At 56.0% G+C, this 22,428-nt stretch overlaps 1 protein-coding gene across 8 annotated transcripts in view; it reads right to left on the reverse strand.

Moving 5' to 3' along the window:
- Nucleotides 1-376: 376 nt before the first annotated feature.
- The window catches only part of BICDL1 (BICD family like cargo adaptor 1), an 88,916-nt gene continuing 66,864 nt past the window's right edge, over nt 377-22,428 (reverse strand). For 3 of the 8 annotated variants that reach the window (XM_036449182.2, XM_036449180.2, XM_036449181.2), the window contains 6 exons: nt 16,179-16,358; nt 15,455-15,673; nt 14,340-14,483; nt 9,554-9,684; nt 4,085-4,205; nt 377-1,765 (listed from right to left, as the gene is read on the reverse strand). In XM_036449182.2, coding sequence (XP_036305075.1) covers nt 1,604-1,765; nt 4,085-4,205; nt 9,554-9,684; nt 14,340-14,483; nt 15,455-15,673; nt 16,179-16,358 — 957 coding nt within the window. In that variant the 3' untranslated portion in view covers nt 377-1,603. Of the gene's footprint in view, nt 1,766-3,421; nt 3,532-4,084; nt 4,206-9,553; nt 9,685-14,339; nt 14,484-15,454; nt 15,674-16,178; nt 16,359-22,428 lie in introns of those variants that run through there. The other 5 variants (XM_045585386.1, XM_036449183.2, XR_004989988.2 and 2 more) reach the window with 4 other exon arrangements.

Below are 22,428 nucleotides of genomic sequence, written 5' to 3' on the forward strand. Positions count from 1 at the left end.
CTCTTGTCCGAGTCCTGAACCGGGGCCTCTGGAGAAGCCAGTCCGCGCTGAGGCCGTGACGTGCTGGCTGAGCAGCGGTGATGCCAGGGGAAGCGCCTGTTTACTTCCTCACGTCGGAGCTTCGCCTGCGTGACTTCACTCAGGCTTGAAGTTTCTGCCGAGCTGGAGGGCCTGCCCGTGGCTGTCACCCACAGGGCGCCTCCGCCCTCCGGGAGGTGCCCCGTCCGGCTGAACGCCCTGGCTGGGCCCCTGGGTACGAGGTGACCTCCCAGGCGCGCTGGGGGCTCACTATTTCTGCCTCTTCGGGCCAGCGGCGGTCCTGAAAGGCAAGCTGTGTTCTAACACCCCCTCTGGGCACCAATGACCAGGCAGGAAGCTCTGTAGAAATTCAATTTATTCTTAGACTATTTTCAAAAGAAGCAGTGGTGTGCTGTTTTTCTAAAAATATGCCTTTATAGATTTATATATAATATGTATATTATAAAATCCATACATGTATTTACATGATTGCTACATACAAAAGTACAGCACTGTGGTATGTACATATCTATAGATACATTCTTTCCGCTCGTCCCTGCTGGGCTGCTCCCACGTGAGGCAGCTCGGGCGGGCGCAGCCGGAGCCTCGGGGAGAGGGCCGCAGGGAAGGGCGTGCTGCTGAGGGAGCAGCAGGTGGCAGGACGCATCCCCCCGCAGGCCCAGGGGGCAGGATCTGGAGGCGTCGCCCATGGTGACAGTGCTGCCCTTGAGGTGGAGGTGGCTGCAGAGCCTTCTGGGGCCATTCTGTGTCCTAGACTTGCTTGGCTGAACCAAGAACTTGGATAGGTGAGGGGAGTGGGAGGCTGGGACCCCTCCCAGCCGTGGCCCAGGAAGGGGGAAGGGCTGGATGGCTAAAGCCTGCAGAGGCCCTGTGAAGACCGGCTGAGGGGGAAGGCCTGCACTGGCGCAGCCGGGGAGGGAGCGCGGTGGCGCCAGGGGCCAGGCTGTCTTCCTCTGGGCTCGGGATGGCCTCGGCCAAGCCTCTGCAGAGCCCACTGGCCGAGAGCACAAGGACAGCCATCGGGCCCCACAGGCTGGGTCTCCTGGCAGAGGTGCTCCTGGCGGAGGTGCATGCACATGGGGGAGGGCCCGCCGCCCTTACTCCCTGGGCCGGGCTTGGGGAGGAAGGAGGCTCAGGCCTGGGCGTGGTGCCCTGCAGGCTCGGCCCCCACGGGTGGGCACGCCGTGGCAGCCTCCTGAGGATGCAGAGGGCCTGTTTCTCCCGTTCCCCAGATCCCACAGGGAGGGCAGCAGCCAGGGGTTGGGTGTGGGAGCCACTGAGGGGTGGGCCGCTCTGGGCAGCCTGAGCCCTGCTCAACAGCAGCGGATCCTAGGGAAGCCCAGGCTGGGCTGGGCTGGGCCGTGGGGACAGGCTCCTGCCTGTCCCTCCACCAAGGGCGGCCTCAGAGGCCGGCAGGCCCTCCTGGAGGAATGGCCGGTGCGGGCAGGCAGTGCCCCGTGGAGCCCGGCAGGGGAGCCCTTGCCCGTGAACGCCGTGCACTGGGCCTCGCCCGCACCCTGTCGCCTCCAGGCCCCCCGTCCTCGCTGGCCTGACTCCTCCCAACTCAAATTTTCCTGAAGAATGAGAATAGCCGTTTGCCTTCAGCGGTGCTGGGCTCGACCCCACGCCCTGCGCCACGGGCCCTGGAGAGGGCGACGGCAGGCCGGCTCCGCTCCTTCAGGTGCGTGTCCATCAGCTGCCGGTCAATGACCCTGTGCATGTCATCCTGCAGAGAGAGGAGCGGAGGGGCTGAGCAGGGCAGAGTCCCGACGTGGGGTGGGCAGGGAGGGGGTGACACGTCTGAGGGACCGAAGGACAGGAGATGAGGATGAGATGAGGATGAGGATGATGAGGGAGGAGATGAGTGAGGGGCTGCCCCAACCAAGAAAGCAGGTGGAGATCCCGGGACACACGAACCAGGCGCCTCCTCCACAGGCTACCCCTCGGCTAACCCCACAGACGGCCCAGGGCGCCTGCAGCTGGTACTCCTGTCTGTCTCCACGCTGTCCCGGCTCTCTGCCCTGCCTCCTGTGACCTCTGAGGCTGGGTGGGTGCCTGCCCCTGCTGGCAACCTCAGCTTGCCAGCTCTCAGCCCAGTGCTGGCTTCTGCCCCTTTCCCCTTCCAATTACCATCGGCCTGAGCGACACACCGGCAACTGCACGTGACCAGGACACAGACTCCCTGGTGCCTCCCTTGCCTGCCTCCAACCACATGCACGGCCCCTTCTTGCGAGGCTCCCATCGCCGCCTCAGGGCTCGTCTTGCTCACCAGGCCACGTCCTCGGCCTCCTCACTGGGGAGCACCTTCCCCTCCCCATGGGGTCCCGTTGCCTAGGAAATGCCCCTCGCCCGACTCCACCTCACAGAAGGGCAGCTCTGACCTCCGAGGAGCCTCTGGACGCAGCTCCACTCCATTCTGTGCGGGACTCCTTTGACAAGGCACTCTGCCGCCCGCACAGCGGGAACACTGCCGGCTTAGAGATCTAGGCACCCTGTCCAGGTCCCAGCAGCAGGAAACAACAAGCATCTTGAAGGCTGCAGGCCCTGGGAAAAGCCTGAGCCTTGGGCTCCCCCCTGGCCTGCTCCCCACCGTCAGGGCAACCACTCACTTGAGCGCAGAAGGGGGCTGCGGGCCCCTCCCTGGGCAGCTCGTCCATCACCTCCTGGCCTCTCCCCGAGCTCTCCTGGCGGAGTCACCAATGTCTGCTGGTGTCCGTGAGAAGCAAAGACTGCTTAGCCGCCACCAGGCGGCCGCCCGCTGGGGAGGAGCTCCTCTCCCCTCTGACCACATCCTGTTCTCGCTCCTCCCATCCCGACGAGTGTGCGTCACACTCATCCTTCCTGCACCCCCTCCTCCGCTCAGGAACAGACCTGCTCCCTCCTCGCAGCCCTGTCCGTGTCTAACCCACAGCACGGGCCCTGCCCCGGGGCCGGGCTCCACAGAGCCCACGTGGCTCAGTGCAGCACCAGGGCGGCACAGCCCTTCCCAAGCTGCCAGTGTTTGTGCGGGCACATCGCACACCGCGTTTTTATGCTTATGTCACTTTAGAACATCGTACACACACACACACACACTCACACACTCACACACACTCGCCTACATAAGCTGCTCATAATCCCACACCTGCCGTTACTTCTGTGGGCAAAGCAACCCGTTGATGAGGAGGTGCCACCGAGAAACCAGGGCCGGCCTGTCGGCACCGGGCCACAGGCTGCCCCGCTCACGGACGTGGCGATGACGGGAGGCAGGCGGGCTCGATGGCATGGTGCACAGGACAAAGATGACGCCGGACTCCGGCACACAGACGGTGGGCCACGAGGTGCGATGGGGACGGACGTTCATGGCAGGGGGGCGGGCGGGTGGGATGAGAGCGCAATCTCACCTCAAAGGCAGGAGGGGTGTACAACTAAAGCTGTTGATACGGGAACTGAGAAAGGCCACTAGATCAGAAACCAAAGGAGCCAGATAGTAAAAAGCCCTGAGGAAGCGAACTGTAGCCGGGAGAGAAGAGAAAAGAACAGGACGTGAGCCGGGGCCCCGCTCGGCGTGGAGGGAGGGTCAGGGGGGCGCGGGGCTCCCCTGGGAAGGCCACCGTGTCTAACGAACGGCCACACCCGTGTTCTGAATGGTCTGAACTGTCCTACCCTGGCCGGGCCGCCGTCAGCCAAGAGCCAGTGCAGCCCTGGCCCCGAGGACAGCCTGTCGGGCTGAGGGGTGGGCCCCAGAGGGACGCACTAGCTCACTGTCCCCGGCTCTCCCGCAAAAGGAAGCTGGCCTTGGAGAAGGGAAGGGCAGCAGCTGCAGCGGCCTCAGGGCTGTGTGCGTGCAGTCACCGGGCTTCCCGGGCCCTCCACCTCCACCGCGGTTTCTCTCCAGCCAATGGAACAAAGCTGCGGAGGTCCCTGTGCCCAGCCTGGAGGTTGCCGCAGCCCCAGGCAGCACAGCCTGGGCCCGCTGCTCCCGAGATCATCTTCGGTCAGCACCCGACTCCGTACACGCTGCCCGCACTCGCAGCGTCCCGGAGCCCCGTCCCCCCGCCCTTACCTGCCAAGCCTCCAGCTGCTGGGAGAGGTTTAGTTTCTGCTGAATGGCGTCCAGCAGCTGGCTGTTCAGAGACATCATGTCCATCTTGCACTTGGCGAGTTCCAGCTCCACAGCGTTCTTCCTGGAAACAGACAAGCCGTGAGCGTGAGCGCCGGGTGCCGGGTGGCTGGTTCTTTACCACCCGGTGAGGAAACGGGTTCGGACCCTAACCTCGTAACGACCGGCAACTCTGACGTGCCTTTGGAAGGCTGGGCAGCTCGCAGCATGCTTCCCCATACTGTTCTCAATTCTCCTAACCAGCCTGCAGGGGAGGGATTATCTGTCATCCCATCTCACAGGCCAGAAGCAAAAGCCTCACAGAGCACTGGAGAGCTGCTAATCCTTCTCCCAGAGGCCAGCCTCTGTGAGCGGTGGGGGCCTTCGTCCTCCCGGTCCCCCCACTTTCCTAAGGGATCTAAGAGGCATGTGTGCAAAGGTGGCCACAAAGGGGTGATCACAGCTCAGCTAATCACAGGAGCCTATAAGGAGCCTGGTGGTGAATTGCTCACCATGTATTTGGACCTGGGGGTGGAAAGCACCAGAAAACAAGGGCGGATATAGTTGCTTCGGAAAAGTATATTCTGTGTGTATACAAGGTCGCAGGCGAAAATGTCTACTTCGTTATCTCTGGATGATGATCGTTGACGGGTAAACGCTCACACGTTTTGGCATTTTAATTGTGAAGTGTTTACGCATATTACTTTGTAAACACTGCCCAACATTGCTAAATTCTGGCTCAAGGCAAAATAATAATGGGGAGCAGGAGGGGGATGGAAATAAAAGTGCTGGAGGCTGAAGGGGCTGCCTCTGCAGAGGTGGCACTGGTTGCCTTGCTGTCAAAACGAGCATCTCTTAGCCCTTGTCTTCATCCCTTTTGCATTCGACACTAGAAGGCTGGCAAGTGTCCTTGCACAGGGCCAGCGACCCACGGACCACAACCAGAGGACCCTCCTGCAGAGGCCGCCCAGCTCCGGCCTCAGGAGCGCACCGGGCTAAGCGCGGCTGGAAGGCGGGGCGGTTGGGGTAAAGCACTCAGGCCACCGCCATGACCGGCACTTCCACACTGGCCTCCAGGCCACCTCCCCTGACACCCCAGCGCTTCATACAGGGCCCCGCCCGCCCTTCCTGGAGAAGCCGCTCAGGACAGCCAGCCGGGTTGCCGCTGCAATGCGGCTGCAGAGAGCGGAGCCTGTCCAATGGGCGCCGGCGTCTCAGACAGCGCAGGCCGTCACGCCCGCCGCGATTGGCCAGCGGCACAGGCGGCACTCCTCCTGGAGCCGGTTGCCAGGGACGCCCAGCCTGTCAGAGAGGCTCCCCAGCGCCCCGCCCCGCGGCCGCCCCTGGAGTTGCCGGCGTCCCCCGGCAGGTGGCGCCAGAGCAGCCGGGAGACCCGGAATGTGCTGAGTAACGCTGCAGCGGAGGGAAGGCTGAGCTGGAGGAGGGTCTTCTTCCTGGAATGCGCCAGGAGCGAGGGCCCCCCTCCATACGGCCTCTGCTCGCACACCAGGGCATCCGGGTGCTTGTCCTCCGTGAGAAGGATAGAAGGCAAAAAAATTTAAAAAATAATAGGATACATATTAGAAAAATAATAGAAAACTAAGAAATGGAGATGATGAAAATGAATGAAAACAGAAAGGTGGGAAGTGGGTGAGGGTGTGAGAAGGGAAAGGTGTGGGGAATTTTATTTTATTTTACTTTTTAATATGTTTTATTGATTTTTTACAGAGAGGAAGGGAGAGAGATAGAGAGCTAGAAACGTCGATGAGAGAGAGAAAAACCCCAGCTGCCTCTTGCACACAAGTCACTGGGGATGTGCCCGCAACCAAGGTACATGCCCTTGACCGGAATTGAACCCGGGACCTTACAGTCCGCAGGCCGACGCTCTACCACTGAGCCAAACCGTTTCGGCGGTGAGGGAATTTTAAAAGTCAGAAATTTAAATTTACCCCAACTGCCCCGCCACCTTCCAGCCAAACCAGAAAGCAAAACTGCAGAAACCACTAACTCATATGCCGACCAGAGATTTTAAAAGGAATATTTTAAGGGGCTAGAATTCCTCATTTAAATGAAAACACTAGTAACAGACTCCTTTTGTTTTTATAAACTAGAATGCCAGCCCTAGAGTTTGGTTTACTTTTAGTGAGGGCCCTCCGCCAGCGAGGAGATAAACTAGGGAATGCCTTAGGATGCGGGCAGCCCAGGAAAAGGGATGCCTCCAGACAACCTGACCCAGCCTGGTGACCACTGGGCCAATCCGAGGGCTGAGATTGCGGGCCTTCACTCTCTCCTCCTCTGGAACACTTTGTGGGTTTCTGCCTAGCTGGGTTCCTAACCCACACACTTTAACCCCTTTGAATAATAGATCATGTATTGATAATTTTAGCCAAAAATCTCCAGACTCTGTTTGAGTTCACTGGACAACATATAGGTTGTGAGCCTCACTGAGAGTAAAATTCCTAAATGAATCGACCAGATAGGAAAAAGAGATGCAAAGGTAAAACTGAGAAATGGAGGAGAAACCAAGATGGCACAGGGCAGACACCTGAATGCAGCCTACCACAACAAATCTGAATTTAGAACTGGAAAACGGGGGAAACATCACCCTGAAGCGCCGGACGGCTGGCTGAGAGGAGGCTCTACCATCTGGGAAGGAGAGAGAAGGCACGCTGAACCTCAGGAACTGTGAAGGTTTGGAGAATTGTGCGTGCGAAAAGGCAGCCGCCCGACTTTGCCGCCGGCTTGCTTGCGGAGCTCGGAGAGAGTGGAACGAGTGCAGAGAGGGCCGGCACACGGAGAAGGTGGACAGCGCGGCTGCTTTCTTGTTCGGGAGGAAAACAGAACCACCCTATTGCTCTGATAGATGGCCCCAGACAGGGAGAGGCCAGACTGTCAGGCAGTGGGCAGAGATCTCTCAGAGGTGTGTGAAGCCAGCGGCCATTACTGCGGGACTCAGAAACCAGGCCCTCATAGGGAGGGGCTGAATAAAACTTGTCTGCACCACCCGAGACTCCGCCCCATCCAAGCGGAGCACAGAAGCCCTTCCAGTGGCCAGCTTTCTAGTTTGCCGTGAATAGGACTCTCCTAGGGAGTGACAGACAGGAATCCAAAGCTTGTCTGCGACTATACCAAAGAGGTGCGCGCGCCTGCAACCAATCTTACGGGATTCACCAAAGCTTGGCTGTGCCACCCCGAGACTCCGCCCCATCCAAGCGGAATACAGAAACCCTCCTAGTTGAGACACTTCTGATCCTTATAGCCAATTGGCTTGGAGATCAACGCTTCCCAGTGATACCAACAACAAGCAAGGCTTAACGACAAGACTGCACACACAGCCCACAACAGGCTACACCAAGACTGTCCACCTCAGGTAACTGGGAGGCTGACCCACTGAACCATATAGGACACCTTAGCACACAAAGCCACCCTACCAACTCAGGGAAGCTGTGAAAATGCTGAGACAAGGAAACAGATCACAAACAAAAGAAATGGAAGGACAAGAAGTGACTGGATATAGAGTTCAAAACCACGCTTATAAGGTTTTTCAAGAATTTCCTAGAAAAGGGTTTAGACTGAGGGCATAAGAAATAATTTAGGCCCTGGGTGGTGTGGCTCAGTGGATAGAGCGTTGGTCCTCATCGAAGGGTCCCAGATGCTATTCACGTATCTTGATTGCAGCCTCCATCCCTAGCCCTGGTTGGGGCGTGTGCAGGAGGCAACCAATTGTGTTTCTATCACATCGATGCTTCTGTCTCTCCCCCTCCCTTTCACTCTCTCTTAAAAAAAAAAAAAAAATCAGCCGGGACTGGTTTGGCTCAATGGATAGAGTGTCGGCTTGGGGACTGAAGGGCCCCGGGTTCGATTCCGGTCAAGGGCATGGACCTTGGTTGCGGGCATATCCCCAGTAGGGGGTGTGCAGGAGGCAGCTGATCGATGACTCTCTCTCACTGATGTTTCTAACTTTCTATCTCTCTCCCTTTCTCTCTGAACAAAAATCAATAAAATATATATTAAAAAAAATCAATGGAAAAATATCCTTGGGTGAGGATTAATAACAAAATTTAACACAAGATGGGGAATAGGTAAATATGTGTTTTGTTTATGTATTTGCAAGTTTTTTGAATGTAAGGGAATGCATTTATACCTTTTCTTCTCAGCTCAAGAAAACCCACATTAAAAAGCTACAGTTTCCTGGAAATACAGCAGACAGAGAAAGATGTTAAATGACACTCTGAGGATGCAATCACACTCAGAATATAAACTCTGAAACAACCCACTTTCTTCAATGAATAAATGCAGGATTTAAAAAAAGGAGGTGAAGACTTGGGGACATATCAAGTAAAGAGAGCCTTCGGAGTCTGAGTCTCATCAATTACAAAAAGATTTTTGGGACAACAGGGAAAATCTGAACCCCGGATATTAGATGACATAAGACATTACTGTAAGTTTTAAGTGTGAGAACTGTACTGTGGGTTGTGTTTTACAGAAAGGGACTTTTCCTGGTAGAGATCCATACTGAAGGGTTTATAGATGAGCCGACAGGATGTGCTGTGATTTTCTTCAACAACCTCCAGAGGGCGGTGGGCGAGGATGGGGATGTCAGACACTAGCCTCATGCTGATCAGTGTGGAAGCTGAGGGAGGGCAGGAAGGGATCCATCTTTTCTACTTCTGTGTATGCTTGAAAATGTCCATAATAGAAGTTAAAAAACAAAAACAAAAAAAACCCACCCCAAAATAAAAATGTTCAGGTAGATATTCATATATATAAAGCCTAAGCGACCGTCCAACTGCTCCACCAGAAACTATAGTGCACACTGACCACCAGGGGGCAGACACTCAGCGCACAGGCATGGAAACATGAAACAGACTGATGAATCTCAGAGGGAAGGGGGAGGAGGGAGGAAGGGAAGAGATTAAACAAAAATCTTACACGCACACCAGAGGCTTGGTGCATGTGGGGTCCCTTGGCCTGGCCTGCAGGGATCGGGCTGAAACCGGCCTGGTGCACATGTTCATGCACTGGTGGGACTCCTTGGCCTGCAGGGATCAGGCCAAGTCTGTGCCCCGAGCCTCCAACATTCCCCGAAGGGTCCTGGATTGTGAGAGGGCACAGGCCAGGCTGAGAATCTGTGCACCGGGCCTCGAGTACATTTATAATGAATCAGAAGGCTCTCTCAGATGTAAGTGGGGGGAAAGCAGCACATGTAGAGCATCACCCATTGATGCCATTCCAAAGTCCACGGCAACTACACCGCACCCGAACAGGAGGGAGGCCTGCAGACAAGGCCCACCCAGCTGTCAGCAGCAGCGTCTGCCTGGAGGGAGGAATGGGTTTGGGGTGAGGGGGGAGCAGGGAAACTCTCCTTCTCACTTTCCTCTTCCTCTGAGGGGTGTTAACTGTGAACACGGAGCCCCAGGCACGCTCACTCACTTGGCGATGGCCTCGTCCCGGTCGCGGACAGCCTTCTGAAGCTGCTCCTTCGGCTCCTTGTCCTCAGACGTCACTCTGAGTCGGTCTCTCTCCTCCTTGAGTGCAGTCATCTCCACACTCAGCAGAGTCACCTGCAGGGAAGCCAAACGGGTGGGTGTGGCGATGCCGCCGCTGGCGGCGGTGTGTGTGTGTGTGTGTGTGTGTGTGTGTGTGTGTCTCCCTCTGAGAGGGAGAGGAGCGGGAGCCTCCGGGCAGTGCGGGGCCTGGGTGCCAGGCAGGCTGGTCTCCGCCCGCTGCCCCGGGGGAGGCCCGCCTCGGAGAAAGGAGGCCCCCTCCTAGGCAAGGGCCAGTGGCCCTGGTCCCCTCCGCCCATGGCCCCCCGCACCACCTCCTCTAATCCAGGGCGATCCCAGGAACGAACGGAGGAATCTACACACGCACCAGGCTTGGAAACACACTGTTTTTGGAAGAAGCTCAACAAGGAGCACTGTCAGCCCAGGACCTGGCCGGTGAGAGCCTGGGACCTGGTCCCACTTTGGACAGCACCCTGGCTGGCCTGGCATCTCCACCTTCACGCTGCCCCCGGTCACAGTGCAGGCAATTCCAACGCCGAAGGGATGTTACCGCCTCCCCCTTCAGACCCGCCACCCTTCCCGTGCCCGGGGCCTCCGCGGGCGAGCCCCTTGGCGGCACGGTGACCCCGGCACACAGCGCGGATGGCAGGAAGCACGTCCCAGCTCTCTGCTCCTCAGAGCCGGACTCTGTGATGCCTAACCCCCCGGGGCTGTGCAGTGAGTGGGAGCGGCCAGCTGTGACTTCTCTGGCCAGCCATCACCCCAGCTCCCTCCCTGTTCTGGGCGCTCCAGGCTGCGAGTCTCGGTGGGAGACAGGCATGTCCTCCACACTGGGGGGTCCAAAGGGGAGAGACGTGTCTTTTCCGAGGTCCCTGGGGGTGAGCCCCAGCCTTGCCTGTCAAGCCCCCACCCCCCGCACTGCCTCAGGCCCTGGCAGTGTTGCATGAACAGTAGGCTGTGCACTTCCCACGGCTCCTTCCTGTTCCGGAGCTCAGCTCTCCGGCCTCCCTGTGGCTCTGGAAGAGGTCAGGTGTCATGCCCATGCCTTCTCTTCTGCCTCAGTGAAGGTCTGCCACAGACAGCCTGCCGGGCGGGGCCTAGGACGGCTCTGTGGAATGACTGGAGGGCTGGGCCCTTCTCACAGGTGACAGGATCCGACCGCGGCCGGAGGCCTCCTCCCTCTGGTTAAACATCACTCGTTCTTTTCACTGTTTCCAAGGAGGCTCCCTCCACACAGGCCTGCTCCTCCCTCTGGGGTGGAGTCACCTTTGGGCTACTCCCTGGCTCTTCGGGCCCGGGGCCCACCATCCCCCAGAATGAGGCTGAGCCGAGGCCCGGGACTGAGGCTCAGGATGGAGTTTCCCTGCAGACCCCCGGACTGCCCAGTGAGGCACCCGCCGGGGAGAGGGACACAGGACGGTCACTAGGGCAACGGGTTTCGTTCTCTCGGCTGCCTGGTAAGGAACGCCAGGCCCTGGTGCTTGTGAGGTGGGGATAGCAGTGAGCAGGGTGAGCAGCCTTAGGGCAGAACAGGCTGGGGCACCTGCAGAGGCAGGACACGCATGTGCGGCTCACCCCGCAGAGGCAGGACACGCATGTGCGGCTCACCCCGCAGAGGCAGGACACACATGTGCGGCTCACCCCGCAGAGGCAGGACACGCATGTGCGGCTCACCCCGCAGAGGCAGGACACGCATGTGCGGCTCACCCCGCAGAGGCAGGGCACGCATGTGCGGCTCACCCCGCAGAGGCAGGACACACATGTGCGGCTCACCCCACAGAGGCAGGACACGCATGTGCGGCTCACCCTGCCTGAGGCAGGACATGCATGTGCGGCTCATCCCGCCCGAGGCAGACAGGCCAGCCTTGCCCTACTTGGTAGCCGGTCCTGCGCTTGGCATCCAGGAACCAGGCCCCAGAAAGCAGCCGCAGAGACAGCCAGGCACCCGGAGACCCTGTGAGCCGGACGCGAGCTCAGCCAGCGGGCAGCCCGGCTCCTCGCTGAGTGAGCAACAGATAAAGTCCGTGCTGGGCAGGCAGCGCCGGCATTCAGCGGGCTCCAGACAGAACCCAGCGAGGACTTCACCGATTCCAGGAAGGAAGAGGGAGAAAGACAGAAACGTCAGTGATGAGAATCACTGATCGGCTACCTCCTGCGCGGCCCCTACCGGGGACCGAGCCCGCAACCCAGGCAAGTGCCCTGACTGGGAATCGCACTGTGACCTCCTGGTTCACAGGTCAATGCTCAACCCTTGGGCTGTGCTGGCCGAGCTCAACAAGAACTTTCTGCCTTGGCCTGGAAAGCCTGGTCAGGACAGAGACCACCAGCTCTGCCTCAGAGTGACAGGGACTCACCCTTTCTGAGTACACCTACTTTAAAAAAAAAAAATACATTTTATTGATTTTTCACAGAGAGGAAGGGAAAGGAATAGAGAACCAGAAACATCAATGAGAGAGACACATCGACCAGCTGCCTCCTGCACACCCCCCATCAGGGATGTGCTCCCAACCAATGTACATGCCCTTGACTGGAATCGAACCTGGGACCTTTCAGTCCGCAGGCTGACGCTCTATCCACTGCGCCAAACCGGTTTCGGCCCTACTTTCCATAAAAATCAAGAATACAGGTATTTCCCACCATCAAGCTGCTGTGAGGATCAAATGGATGAGTGACATCAGCATCGCACATGGTGCCTGCCGCCTGGTGGTAAGCTCTGCACCCTTCTCCTCCCCCTCCCCCTCCCCCATCCCATCCTCCACCTCCCCGCCCCCCCCCCCCCCCCCCGCCCCTCCACGGGCGGCTTGCTGATGGTGGTCCTGAGGACTGGTCTGGCTTTTTACACAACGACAGGGTCCAGCACCCCCAGCCCACCTTTCCCAAATAAGGCGGCCGTCCTCGAGAAGGAAAAGCATCGGAGAAAACACCGGGAAGTTCAGTGTCCAGGGCTTTGTTTGCCTTTCACTGGACAGTTCTGTGACCAGCCACCGCGCTAGGAGCTTTGGGAGAAGACAAAAGGGACATCAGACCTCGAGCTGGTCTGCGTGGGGCCGAGGGACCGTGGAGATGGGAGGTTACCGAGGACATGAAACCCGACCAGGACCTGAGGCTGAAGGCAGAGCCTGGGCGGGTGTAAGGGGAAGGGCGGGGGGAAGGGGGGACAACACGGACCCAGTGCCGGTCAGAGCCCGCGGGCCTGGCCAGAGCGAGGGGCTGGCGTGTGGGTCCCAGCCGGGCACAGACCGAATCAGCCCGTGAACACAGACACGGGAGGAACAGCACACGGATGTTTCTCTCTGTGTCTCAAATCAGTAAGTTAAAGAGAAAAAAGTTCCTCGTCAGACTCCCAGCAACCTAGCCCTGCTTATGCTTCTGAATGAGACAATGCCCTCCAGAGGTTTCTCAGAATTGGGTGGGACTCCCCAATTCTGAGAAGCAACAAAACGAAACAAAATAAAACAAAAGACAGCCGAGATCAAAGCACGGACAAGCACTGGCAGAAATATAAATGAGCTTGAAGTGAACACAGCCTGTGTGTATCCCAGAACTTTCGGATCACCTTCTCCTGCTCTCCCGGTTTCAAAGGCCTGGCCCCCAGGACTGGGTGTCGTGGGCTGCCCAGACCCACTCCCACACTCGGCCTGGAACAAGCTTCGGCTTTCAACAGCCTCTGTCCGGTCCTGTGTCAACCCCCACCCCGCTCCAGGAGAGCGCTAGGAAGTCTAAGGGGCGCAGCCCACAGAAAGACAGCGTTTATTTCCAGTCGGTCTTTAAAGGTAGAAAGACGGACTGAAGCGAAAGCCAGGCTGCAGTTCCCTCTCATCTGCCCGGCGGGGGGGCGGAGGGGGGGCAGGCAGGGAGGGGTGACTAGCTTTGGACAAGGAGAGGCGGGGCAGGCTGGGTGGGGGCAGGGTTTAACAGGCTGCCTGCTGGGTGTCCCCCCACGTGGGACAAAACCTCAACACCTCGCCCTGGTCACTAGGAAGCCTGTGTTTATCGCCCGGGACACGTCGGAAGCTCCTTCCCGGAGGCTGGCTCCCGAGGCCGTTAAACCCTTCGTTTCACGCCAAAACCGGTTTGGCTCAGTGGATAGAGTGTCGGTCTGTGGACTGAAAGGTCCCGGGTTCGATTCCGGTCAAGGGCATGTACATTGGTTGCAGGCACGTCCCCAATAGGGGGTGTGCAGGAGGCAGCTGGTCGATGTTTCTCTCTCATCAATGTTTCTAACTCTCTATCCCTCTCCCTTCCTCTCTGTAAAAAATCAATAAAATATATATTAAAAACAAAAAAAAACCCCAAAAACCCTCCGGGTCAGAACGCAGGTGCCCCTCTCGGAGACAGGAAAGCCATCATCGCCAGTGGGAAGGAGCAGGGCGTGCAGCCTAAGTGCTTCCAAAGCCGAGGGGATGCATCCACAGAGGCGGCTGTGAAGACCAATCCTTGGTTTCCCTGCTCAAAAGCTGCTGGGGCCTGAGCTGTGGCTGCCACTGAAGACACAGAACCACATCCCCCTGCTCTGCGGAGGCAGCGTGGCCGGAGGGCCGCAGGTCAGCTGTTCTCCCTGACCGTGACTGTGGGCTGAACCCGGGACTGGCTTCTTCCCTCGAAGACGCCACCTCACCTCACCCTCAGTCCCTGCCCTCAGGGGAGTGGGCACAGGGAGAGCCCTGCTCTGCGGGACACGGGGAGGCACCGGGCCGAGGACGGGTGCTCACCTGACTGTGGAGTTGCTGCAGCTCTTCTAGGCTTTGCCTCAGTTTACCCCTCTCTCCCTCCATGAGTTCCCTCAGGGCTCTCGAATCCTCACTGGTCTGCCTTATCTGTTCTTCTAAGGAGTCCTCCTCAATTCTCCGGGAGCTCTGACGGCAAGACAGAGCGAGCCAGCCAGCCAGGGAGGAGGTGAGTGATGGTAGAGAAAGAGCAGGAGGTGGGACGGAGAGCAGGAAGGAGAGAGAGGAGAGACAAAGGAAGGAGGAGGATTAGAGGAGAGACTCTCTTGCTCAGTTTCATCAGCAGGCCGCAGCTAGACAAGGACCTTTGTGTGCCAGGCTCCAGGGAAGGTGGCGTGGCGTAAACAGCCCACGTCCCTCCAGCCACGGCCCAGTCTCTGACTGCAACCCGTCCCACAAGTCCCCACGGCTCGGGTGGCTCAGGGGGGCCAGCCTCCCGCCTTCCTTCACAGGCCCTCCATGACCCCGAGCAGAAACTGCCCCCCAGAGAGCAGGAGGGCAGAGGCGGCAGCAGGCGGTCAGGGCCTGGGACTGCCCCTCCTCCAGAGGAGCCGCATCTGGGATTCCGAAGGCCCTGCTGTGCATCGTCTCAACCCCGTCTCACTCAGACGCACTCCGCAGAAGTTCCGGACCTTTCCGGTGTGCCTGTGCAGAGCCGACTCCCCCCTCAAGGGGCGTCACACAGGACAAGCAGTGCAGAGAAGTGACCTGAGTGTTTGCCTGGATCCAAAGCCCCGATTTCAAAGCTTCCACGGAGCCGAAACCGGTTTAGCTCAGTGGTAGAGCGTCGGTCTGCGGACTGAAAGGTCCCGGGTTCGATTCCGGTCAAGGGCATGTACCTTGGTTGCGGGCACATCCCCGGTGGGGGGTGTGCAAGAGGCAGCTGGTCGATGTTTCTCTCTCATCAATGTTTCTAGCTCTCTATCTCTCCCTTCCTCTCTGTAAGATATCAATAAAATATATTTAAAAAAAAAAAAAAAAAAGCTTCCACGGAAAGCCCACGACACGGAGAGAGGGTCCCTGAGCCTCTGCGCCCTGGCTCTCACCCCCACCGGCCAGGTCCTGCAGGGACGGGCACCCCCGCTCCGCCCGGCTCTTACCGTGGGCTCCGCGCCGTCCACGATGCTCTGGACCAGCCTCTTGAGCTCGCTGAGGGCCGTGCGCAGGCTGCCGGCCGGCACGTCCTTGGCGGACGAGGTTTCCGAAGACTCGTCCATCGAGGAGTCCGTGGAGACGGCCGAGTCGGCGCTGTCGCTGCCTCGGAGGTGTGAGCAGAGGTAGCGGACCTGGCAGTAGGCCTCCCACAGCTGCAGTCTCAGCTGCCCCATGGGAGAATCACCCTGGTTACGGGCTCGGGAGAGTCCCGCCCCCCGGCCCCACCCGCCCTCTTTTCCTATGTGCACCCAAGTGTCTAAGATCCTGTTCTAGCAGAATCTTCTTAAAACCATCTGTTCCCGAAGTATGGACAGTTATATGGGCCCGGGACATCGACACAGAATCCCATTCTTCTGTTCCCTGCCCTCTAGCCTCTCCCATTCGCCGCATAAAGCACTTGGTTCTTTAGGCGGCTGCTCTGGGGGGGAGGAGTGGTTGGTTATGAGAAGCAGCCCGGTGGGCGACCATGGAGGACTGGGACCCTGTGGGTAAGAGGTGAGGCTAACGACTAGTGAACAAGCATTTCTACGAGGCTCTGGAGACTCGCACCGGCTCCCGCTGAGGCAGCCGGCACCGGGCAGAGGGGGACGGCGGGGCTCCCAAAGTCAGGGCCCGCCCAGGGTCCCCCGGGAACCGTCGTGCCCCAGTGGCAAGGGTGGGGAGCAGCACCTGCTCTCTCTCCTGCTCCAGCTCCTCGGCCTCCATGCTCTGCTCGATCTCGGACAGGAGGGACGTGCTGGTGGCGGCCGAGCTCTGCAGGCTTCTCTCCTCTGTGAGCTCCTCCACCTTCCCCTGCAGCTGCCGGCAGGAGAGCCGCACCTCCTGCAGCTCCAGCTGGCTCTGGTGCAGCTTCGGGGGGACAGCAAGGCGCGGCTGGTCAGGCCCGGGCCTGACCGAGCTTCTACCTCCAGCCCCCAATGCATAGACAAACGCATTCGGAGGAGAAGCACGCTGGGTTACCCCAGAGGGACGGCCAGTGACACTCAGATTTGGGGGATCCCACAGGACAAGCAGTGCAGTTTCTCCCACAGATAAATTTCAATAAAAGAGAGAGAGAAAAAAAAAAGAAGATAAAGGTAGAGAGATTTAAGAGATACCAACCAGGGTGTCATGGGTCGGCCTACTTTAATTTGTACCCGGATTCAAATGAAAAACATATAAAACAATTAGGATTTTGTAAGACAATTGAAAATTTGAACCCTGACTGGATATGTGATATTAAGAAAATACTGCAATTTTTTTTTTTAGGTATAATAGCCCTGTGGTTATATTTTCCAGGTTCTTAACATGTAGAGGCATTTGTTATTTACAGATGAAATCATAAAAATTCTGGGATTTACTTTAAAACAATACAGGAGAGGAGCAAGTGGACGTATGGAAGACTGGGTAGGGATCGCTGATTGGTAGAACATGGGGCATCGTTACACTGTTCTGTTTCTGAGTGTACCTGTAACTCCCCACAATAAAAAATTAAACATAGTTTGGCTCAGTGGATAGAGCTTCGGCCTGCGGACTGAAGGGTCCTAGGTTCAATTCCAGCCAAGGGCACATGCCCAGGTTGTGGGCTCGATCCCCAATAGGGGGCGTGCAGGAGGCAGCCAATCAATGATTCTCTCTCATCGTTGATGTTTCTATCTCTCTATCTCTCCCTTCCTCTCTGAAACCAATAAAGAAATGTATTTTAAAAAATTAAACACTTACATATACATAAAGGTAAAATACCAAAACATGGCTAAGACAAATAAGCGGGAAAATAATATCACGTGTTGAGGAAGACGTGGAGCTGCTGGGACTCGTAGCTGGTGGGGTGGAAGATGGACTTTGGAAACCTGTTTGGCTGTTTCTATTGAGTGAGATACACACCTGTCCTACAACCAGCAATTCTCTTTTTTTATGAATCCTCACCTGAGGATATTTTTTCCCAGCCATTTTTTTAGAGAGAGAGGAGAGAAAGGAGTGGGGGAGAAAGAAACGTCAATGTGAGAGAGAGAGAGACACACATCCACTGGCTGCCTCCTGCACCTGCAACCCAGGTACATGCCCTTGACAGGAATCAAACCCATGACCCTTAGGTGTATGGGCGAGGCTCTAACCACTTAGCACCACCGGCCAGGAAAGCAGTTCTACTCTTAAACAAGAGGTTCACAGCAGCATTATTCTTGAGAGTCACAAATGGAAAACCATCCACATGTGAGGAAAAATAGAATGGCTATAGTCACGTGCTGCAATATTATCCTGCAGCAAACGAAGCATACACCACTACTACATGCCACAACATGGATGAGTTTCATAGACATAAGGCTGGGCAAAAGCCAGGCATAAAACAATTCATAACGATGATTCCACTTATAGAAAGTGCCCACAGGAGAAACCAAGATGGCGGCATAGGTAAACACCTGAACTTGCTGCCTCGCACAACTACTTCAAAACTACAACTAAAAGACAAAACGGACATAATCCAGAACCACAGGAAGGCTGGCTGATTGGAAATTCTACAACTAGAAGGAAAGAGAAAAGCACACTGAGACTCAGAGGAGGGGTGGAAGTGCAGAAGTGAAGTGCAGAGGTACGGAGGCACTCCATTGGGAGGGAGACACAAGCTCCCCACTGCTCTGAACTCCAGTTCCAGGCGGGACTCTGGGGACCCAGACTCATATGGGGAGAAACTGGACTGTTTGGCATTGGAATTCGAGGGCAGCTCTCTCTCAGAGGTGCTTGCAGCAATCATTGTTCCTGTATGATGCCATGGAACACTGCCTGGGAACCTCTTCCAGGCAGGGCTGATGGTCAACCATTGCTGTTTGCTCCACCCAAGTGATGCCCTGAGACCCGCCCCACCCAATTTGTGCACAGAGGCTTTCACTTATGAATGGCCTGGCCCTTTGAAATCTGGAACCTAACAACTGCAGCTGGGTCAAAGAGCCCCAGAGCCTCCAAAAGAATCAACAGCAGCTTGCATTGCTTTATAGCTGGGCCTCACCTTCCCAAACAAAGAGAAGGAATCTGCATATCTCTCTGTAGCTCCTGCTAGGTGGCCTCTTTCCTTGGAGATCCAAGAGCCAATGTACCCAGGTGGTCAGAGAGAGACCATCCAGACTATAACTCTTCAGATCCATAAGAGACTATCACTCAGGTGGAAGACTCAGTGAGCGCAAATGATCCTCACAGCCAATTGGCTTGGAGATCAATTCCTCCCAGTGATACCAACAACAATCAAGGCTTAACTACAACAAGGCTGTGCACCCAGCCCACAAAGGGGAGCACCAAGAGTGTCCACCTCAGGTAATTAGGGAGACTGAGCCACTGGGCCCTATAGGACACTTAGCACACAAAGCCACACTATCAGCACAGGGAAGCAGCAAAAATGCAGAGACAAAGAAACAGGTCACAAATGAAAGAAATGGAGGAAAGCAAACTATTGGATTTAGAGTTCAAAACCATGGTTATAAGGTTACTCAAGAATCTTCTAGAAACTACCAATAAATTTAGTGAGACCCTCGAGGATATGAAAAAGGACCAACTAGAAATTAAGCATACACTGACTGAAATAAAGAATAACATACAGAGATCCAACAGCAGACTAGAGCAGTGGTAGGCAAAATGCGGCTCACAAGCCACATGCAGCTCACAAGCTGCGGTTTGCCACTCTGCTGACTAATGATTTTTAAATCAAGTCAAAGATTTGAAATACAAAGAAGCAAAAAACACCCAACTGGAAAAGCAAAAAGAATCCAAAAATACGAAGATAGTGTAAAGAGCCTCTGGGACAACTTCAAGCGTACCAACATCCGAATTATGGGGGTGCCAGAAGAAGAGAGAGCAAGATATTGAAAATCTATTTGAAGAAATGACATAAAACTTCCCCTACCTGGTGAAAGAAATAGACTTACAAGTCCAGGAAGCACAGAGAACTCCAAACAAAAGGAATCCAAAGAGGACCACACCAAGACACATCATAATTAAAATGCGAAGGACAAAAGACAGAGAGAATCTTACAAGCAGAAAGAGAAAAACAATTTGTTACCTACAAGGGAGTACCCATATGAGTGTCAACTGATTTCTCAACAGAAACTATGCAGGCCAGATGGGAGTGGCAAGAAATATTCAAAGTGATGAATAGCAAGAACCTATAACCAAGATTACTCTACCCAGCAAAGTTATCAGAATTGAAGGTCAGATAAAGAGCTTCACAGATAAGAAAAAGCTAAAGGAATTAATCACTGCCAAACCAGTACCAGTATTATATGAAATGCTGAAAGGTATTCTTTTTTTTTTTTTTTAAATATATTTTATTGATTTTGTACAGAGAGGAAGGGAGAGAGACAGAGAGCTAGAAACATCGATGAGAGAGAGTCATCGATCAGCTGCCTCCTGCACACCCCCTACTGGGGATATACCCGCAACCAAGGTACATGCCCTTGACTGGAATCGAACCCGGGTCCCTTCGGTCCCCAAGCCGACGCTCTATCCATTGAGCCAAACCAGTCTCGGCTGAAAGGTATTCTTTAAGAATAAGAGGAAGAAGAAGAAAAAGGTAAAGACAAAAACTATGAACAACAAAGTGACAACAAATACATATCTATCAACAAGTGAATCTAAAAGTCAAGTGAATAAAAAGTCTGATGAACAGAATAAACTGGTGAATGTAATAGGATCAGGGGCATAGAAAGGGACTGGACTGACAATTCTTGGGGGAAAGGGGTGTGAGGGGTGCAGGAAGAGACTGGACAAAAATCATACACCTATGGACGAGGACAGTGGTGGGGAGGGGGTAAGGGCAGAGGGTGGGGTGGGAACCGGGTAGAGGGGAGCTATGGGGGAAAAAAGAGGAACAACTGTAATAATCTCAACAATAAATATTAGTAAAATAAATAAATAAAACTGGTACTGTCCCATATAAAAACTAAAAAAAGAAAAGAAAAAAAAAAGGAAGTGCCCACAGTCCACCGAGGTATAAGAAAGCCGGAACAGAGAATTATTTTTGAGGAAGTGGCAGGGAATTTATTGCCTGGGAGGGAGGCGTGTGGGTGCTGATCATCAACTGTATAGAGCTGGGTGGTGGTCACACAGGGGTACATACTTGTACACATTCACTGGGCTGTCTGCTTAAGAGCTGTGCTCTTATGTGTATACACGTACACTGTATTTCAGTGAAGAAGTTAGGGCTGTCTGCCAAGGCCCCAGGGGGGATGTGGAGGAACACCTGGGTAGTAACACCCAGCATCTCCAAACCCACGGGAAGCAGCGTCTGCCTTGTGTGTCAGACGCGGGTTTACGGACACAGCCCTGGTCCCGGGGGGAGGGGAGTCCCCTGTACCCGGGCTCACAGAAGGAGAGGGGGGACAGCAATGCAGGGGCCACGGCTTATGGACCAGGGCTCCATCCCTCTCTCTTGTTGCTATGACATCCCCCATTTCTCTGTGGCCCCTTCCCTGAGGATCCAAACAGGCCACTGCTCCCTGGTGCCATTACTGCTGCCGAACGTAAGGGTAGACTCCGCGTGACTATGCACGCCGTACTCACAACGTGCTTCTAGCAGAGACCTTCACCGCAGCACCGAGTCCATCGCTAAGCGCTGTGCACACGTGCACACATTACACCTGCCCAGGAACAATGTCTCCCGCTCTTCTCTCTCCCCTGCTCTTGAACTTGTAGTCTGCCCCTCAGCGCCCCTCTCCCCCCCTGTGAGAAGAACTTCCTGGGATTTAAATGTAACGAACTCATCCTCTTATAAAACAGCACTTCGGCTCCTGGCTGGCTGGCTCAGCGGGTCCCAATCCCCCTCTGCGCCAACAGGCGGTGGGTCTGATTCCTGGTCCGGACACACCCCTTGGCTGCAGGTTTAATCCCTGGTTGGGGTGCACATGGGAGGGAACTGATGGATGTTTCTCCGTCCTCCCTCCCCCTCTAAAAACCAGTGACTGTGTCTTCCGGTGAGGATTAAGGAAAGAGCAGACAGCACTGTTTTTTTCCAGTTGGGCTTGTGGCTCCAACAGAGATGCGGAGGGTGCCGGCAGCAACTCAGAACTCTGCAGCTCTCACGGATGGAGCACGCTGCAGGGGGCCGCCCCTCCCCGGCCCCCTGCGGGGCCTGCAGCCAGCCCTTTAGGTGGCCCGACGGCCCCCCTCTACCGGCCGGGACCGGGAACAGTGGGCTGCTGGCACCGGGGCTCTGGATGCGCCTTGACTGGAAGTTTGGAAACTGGGTGCGCAGAGCATGAGACAGGCATTGGCAAGCTCGCTCTGCCTGGCTCCCGTGGATCAGCAATACCCGCCGGTCCAGTGGGCATTCCTCCAGCCCCAGTTCTGAGGAAACTCAGAGACAAGAAATGAGGGTTAAAAAACACAGTAAAAAAGACATTCCTAGGAAGCGCTTGGCACGACTGCAGACGGCATCCTAAATTGGCAGGGAGCTTCCCAATTATTTCCCAGACAGCGCCACGCAGCCCTCGGCAGGGGGCGTGCAGCACAGACCGGGACAAGCGCTTCTGCACGGGACGGAATTAGTCCAGTTACTCACGCACACGCAGAAGCACTAATTAGTTGTAACAGCGAGGCGCAGAACCCCGGGCGGGGCTGCCGCTCTGGCTGGCAACCGATCCACCGCCAATGCAGAGAAAAACGCACGAATCCATCCGGGGACGAGTCTGTTACGTATGAGAACCCTCTGCCATGGGAACTGTCATCCTTTACACAACGGAGAGGACACTGAATGCGTTTATCTGTATGAACAAGGAAGCCGCCAAACGCCTGTGTTCCTGCAGCGTGACACGTCCGAGCTCTCGACAGTCACGCCCCGCACGCTGGCAGCAGCGGGTCCTCCCCTCCCCGCACACCGGGAACGGAGAGGGGGGAACGGAGAGGGGGGAACGGAGAGGGGGGAACGGAGAGGGGGGAATGGAGAGGGGGGAACGGAGAG

This window comes from Pipistrellus kuhlii, unplaced genomic scaffold (assembly GCF_014108245.1).
Source record: "Pipistrellus kuhlii isolate mPipKuh1 unplaced genomic scaffold, mPipKuh1.p scaffold_m20_p_20, whole genome shotgun sequence".
In the NCBI taxonomy this organism is placed as follows: domain Eukaryota; kingdom Metazoa; phylum Chordata; class Mammalia; order Chiroptera; family Vespertilionidae; genus Pipistrellus; species Pipistrellus kuhlii.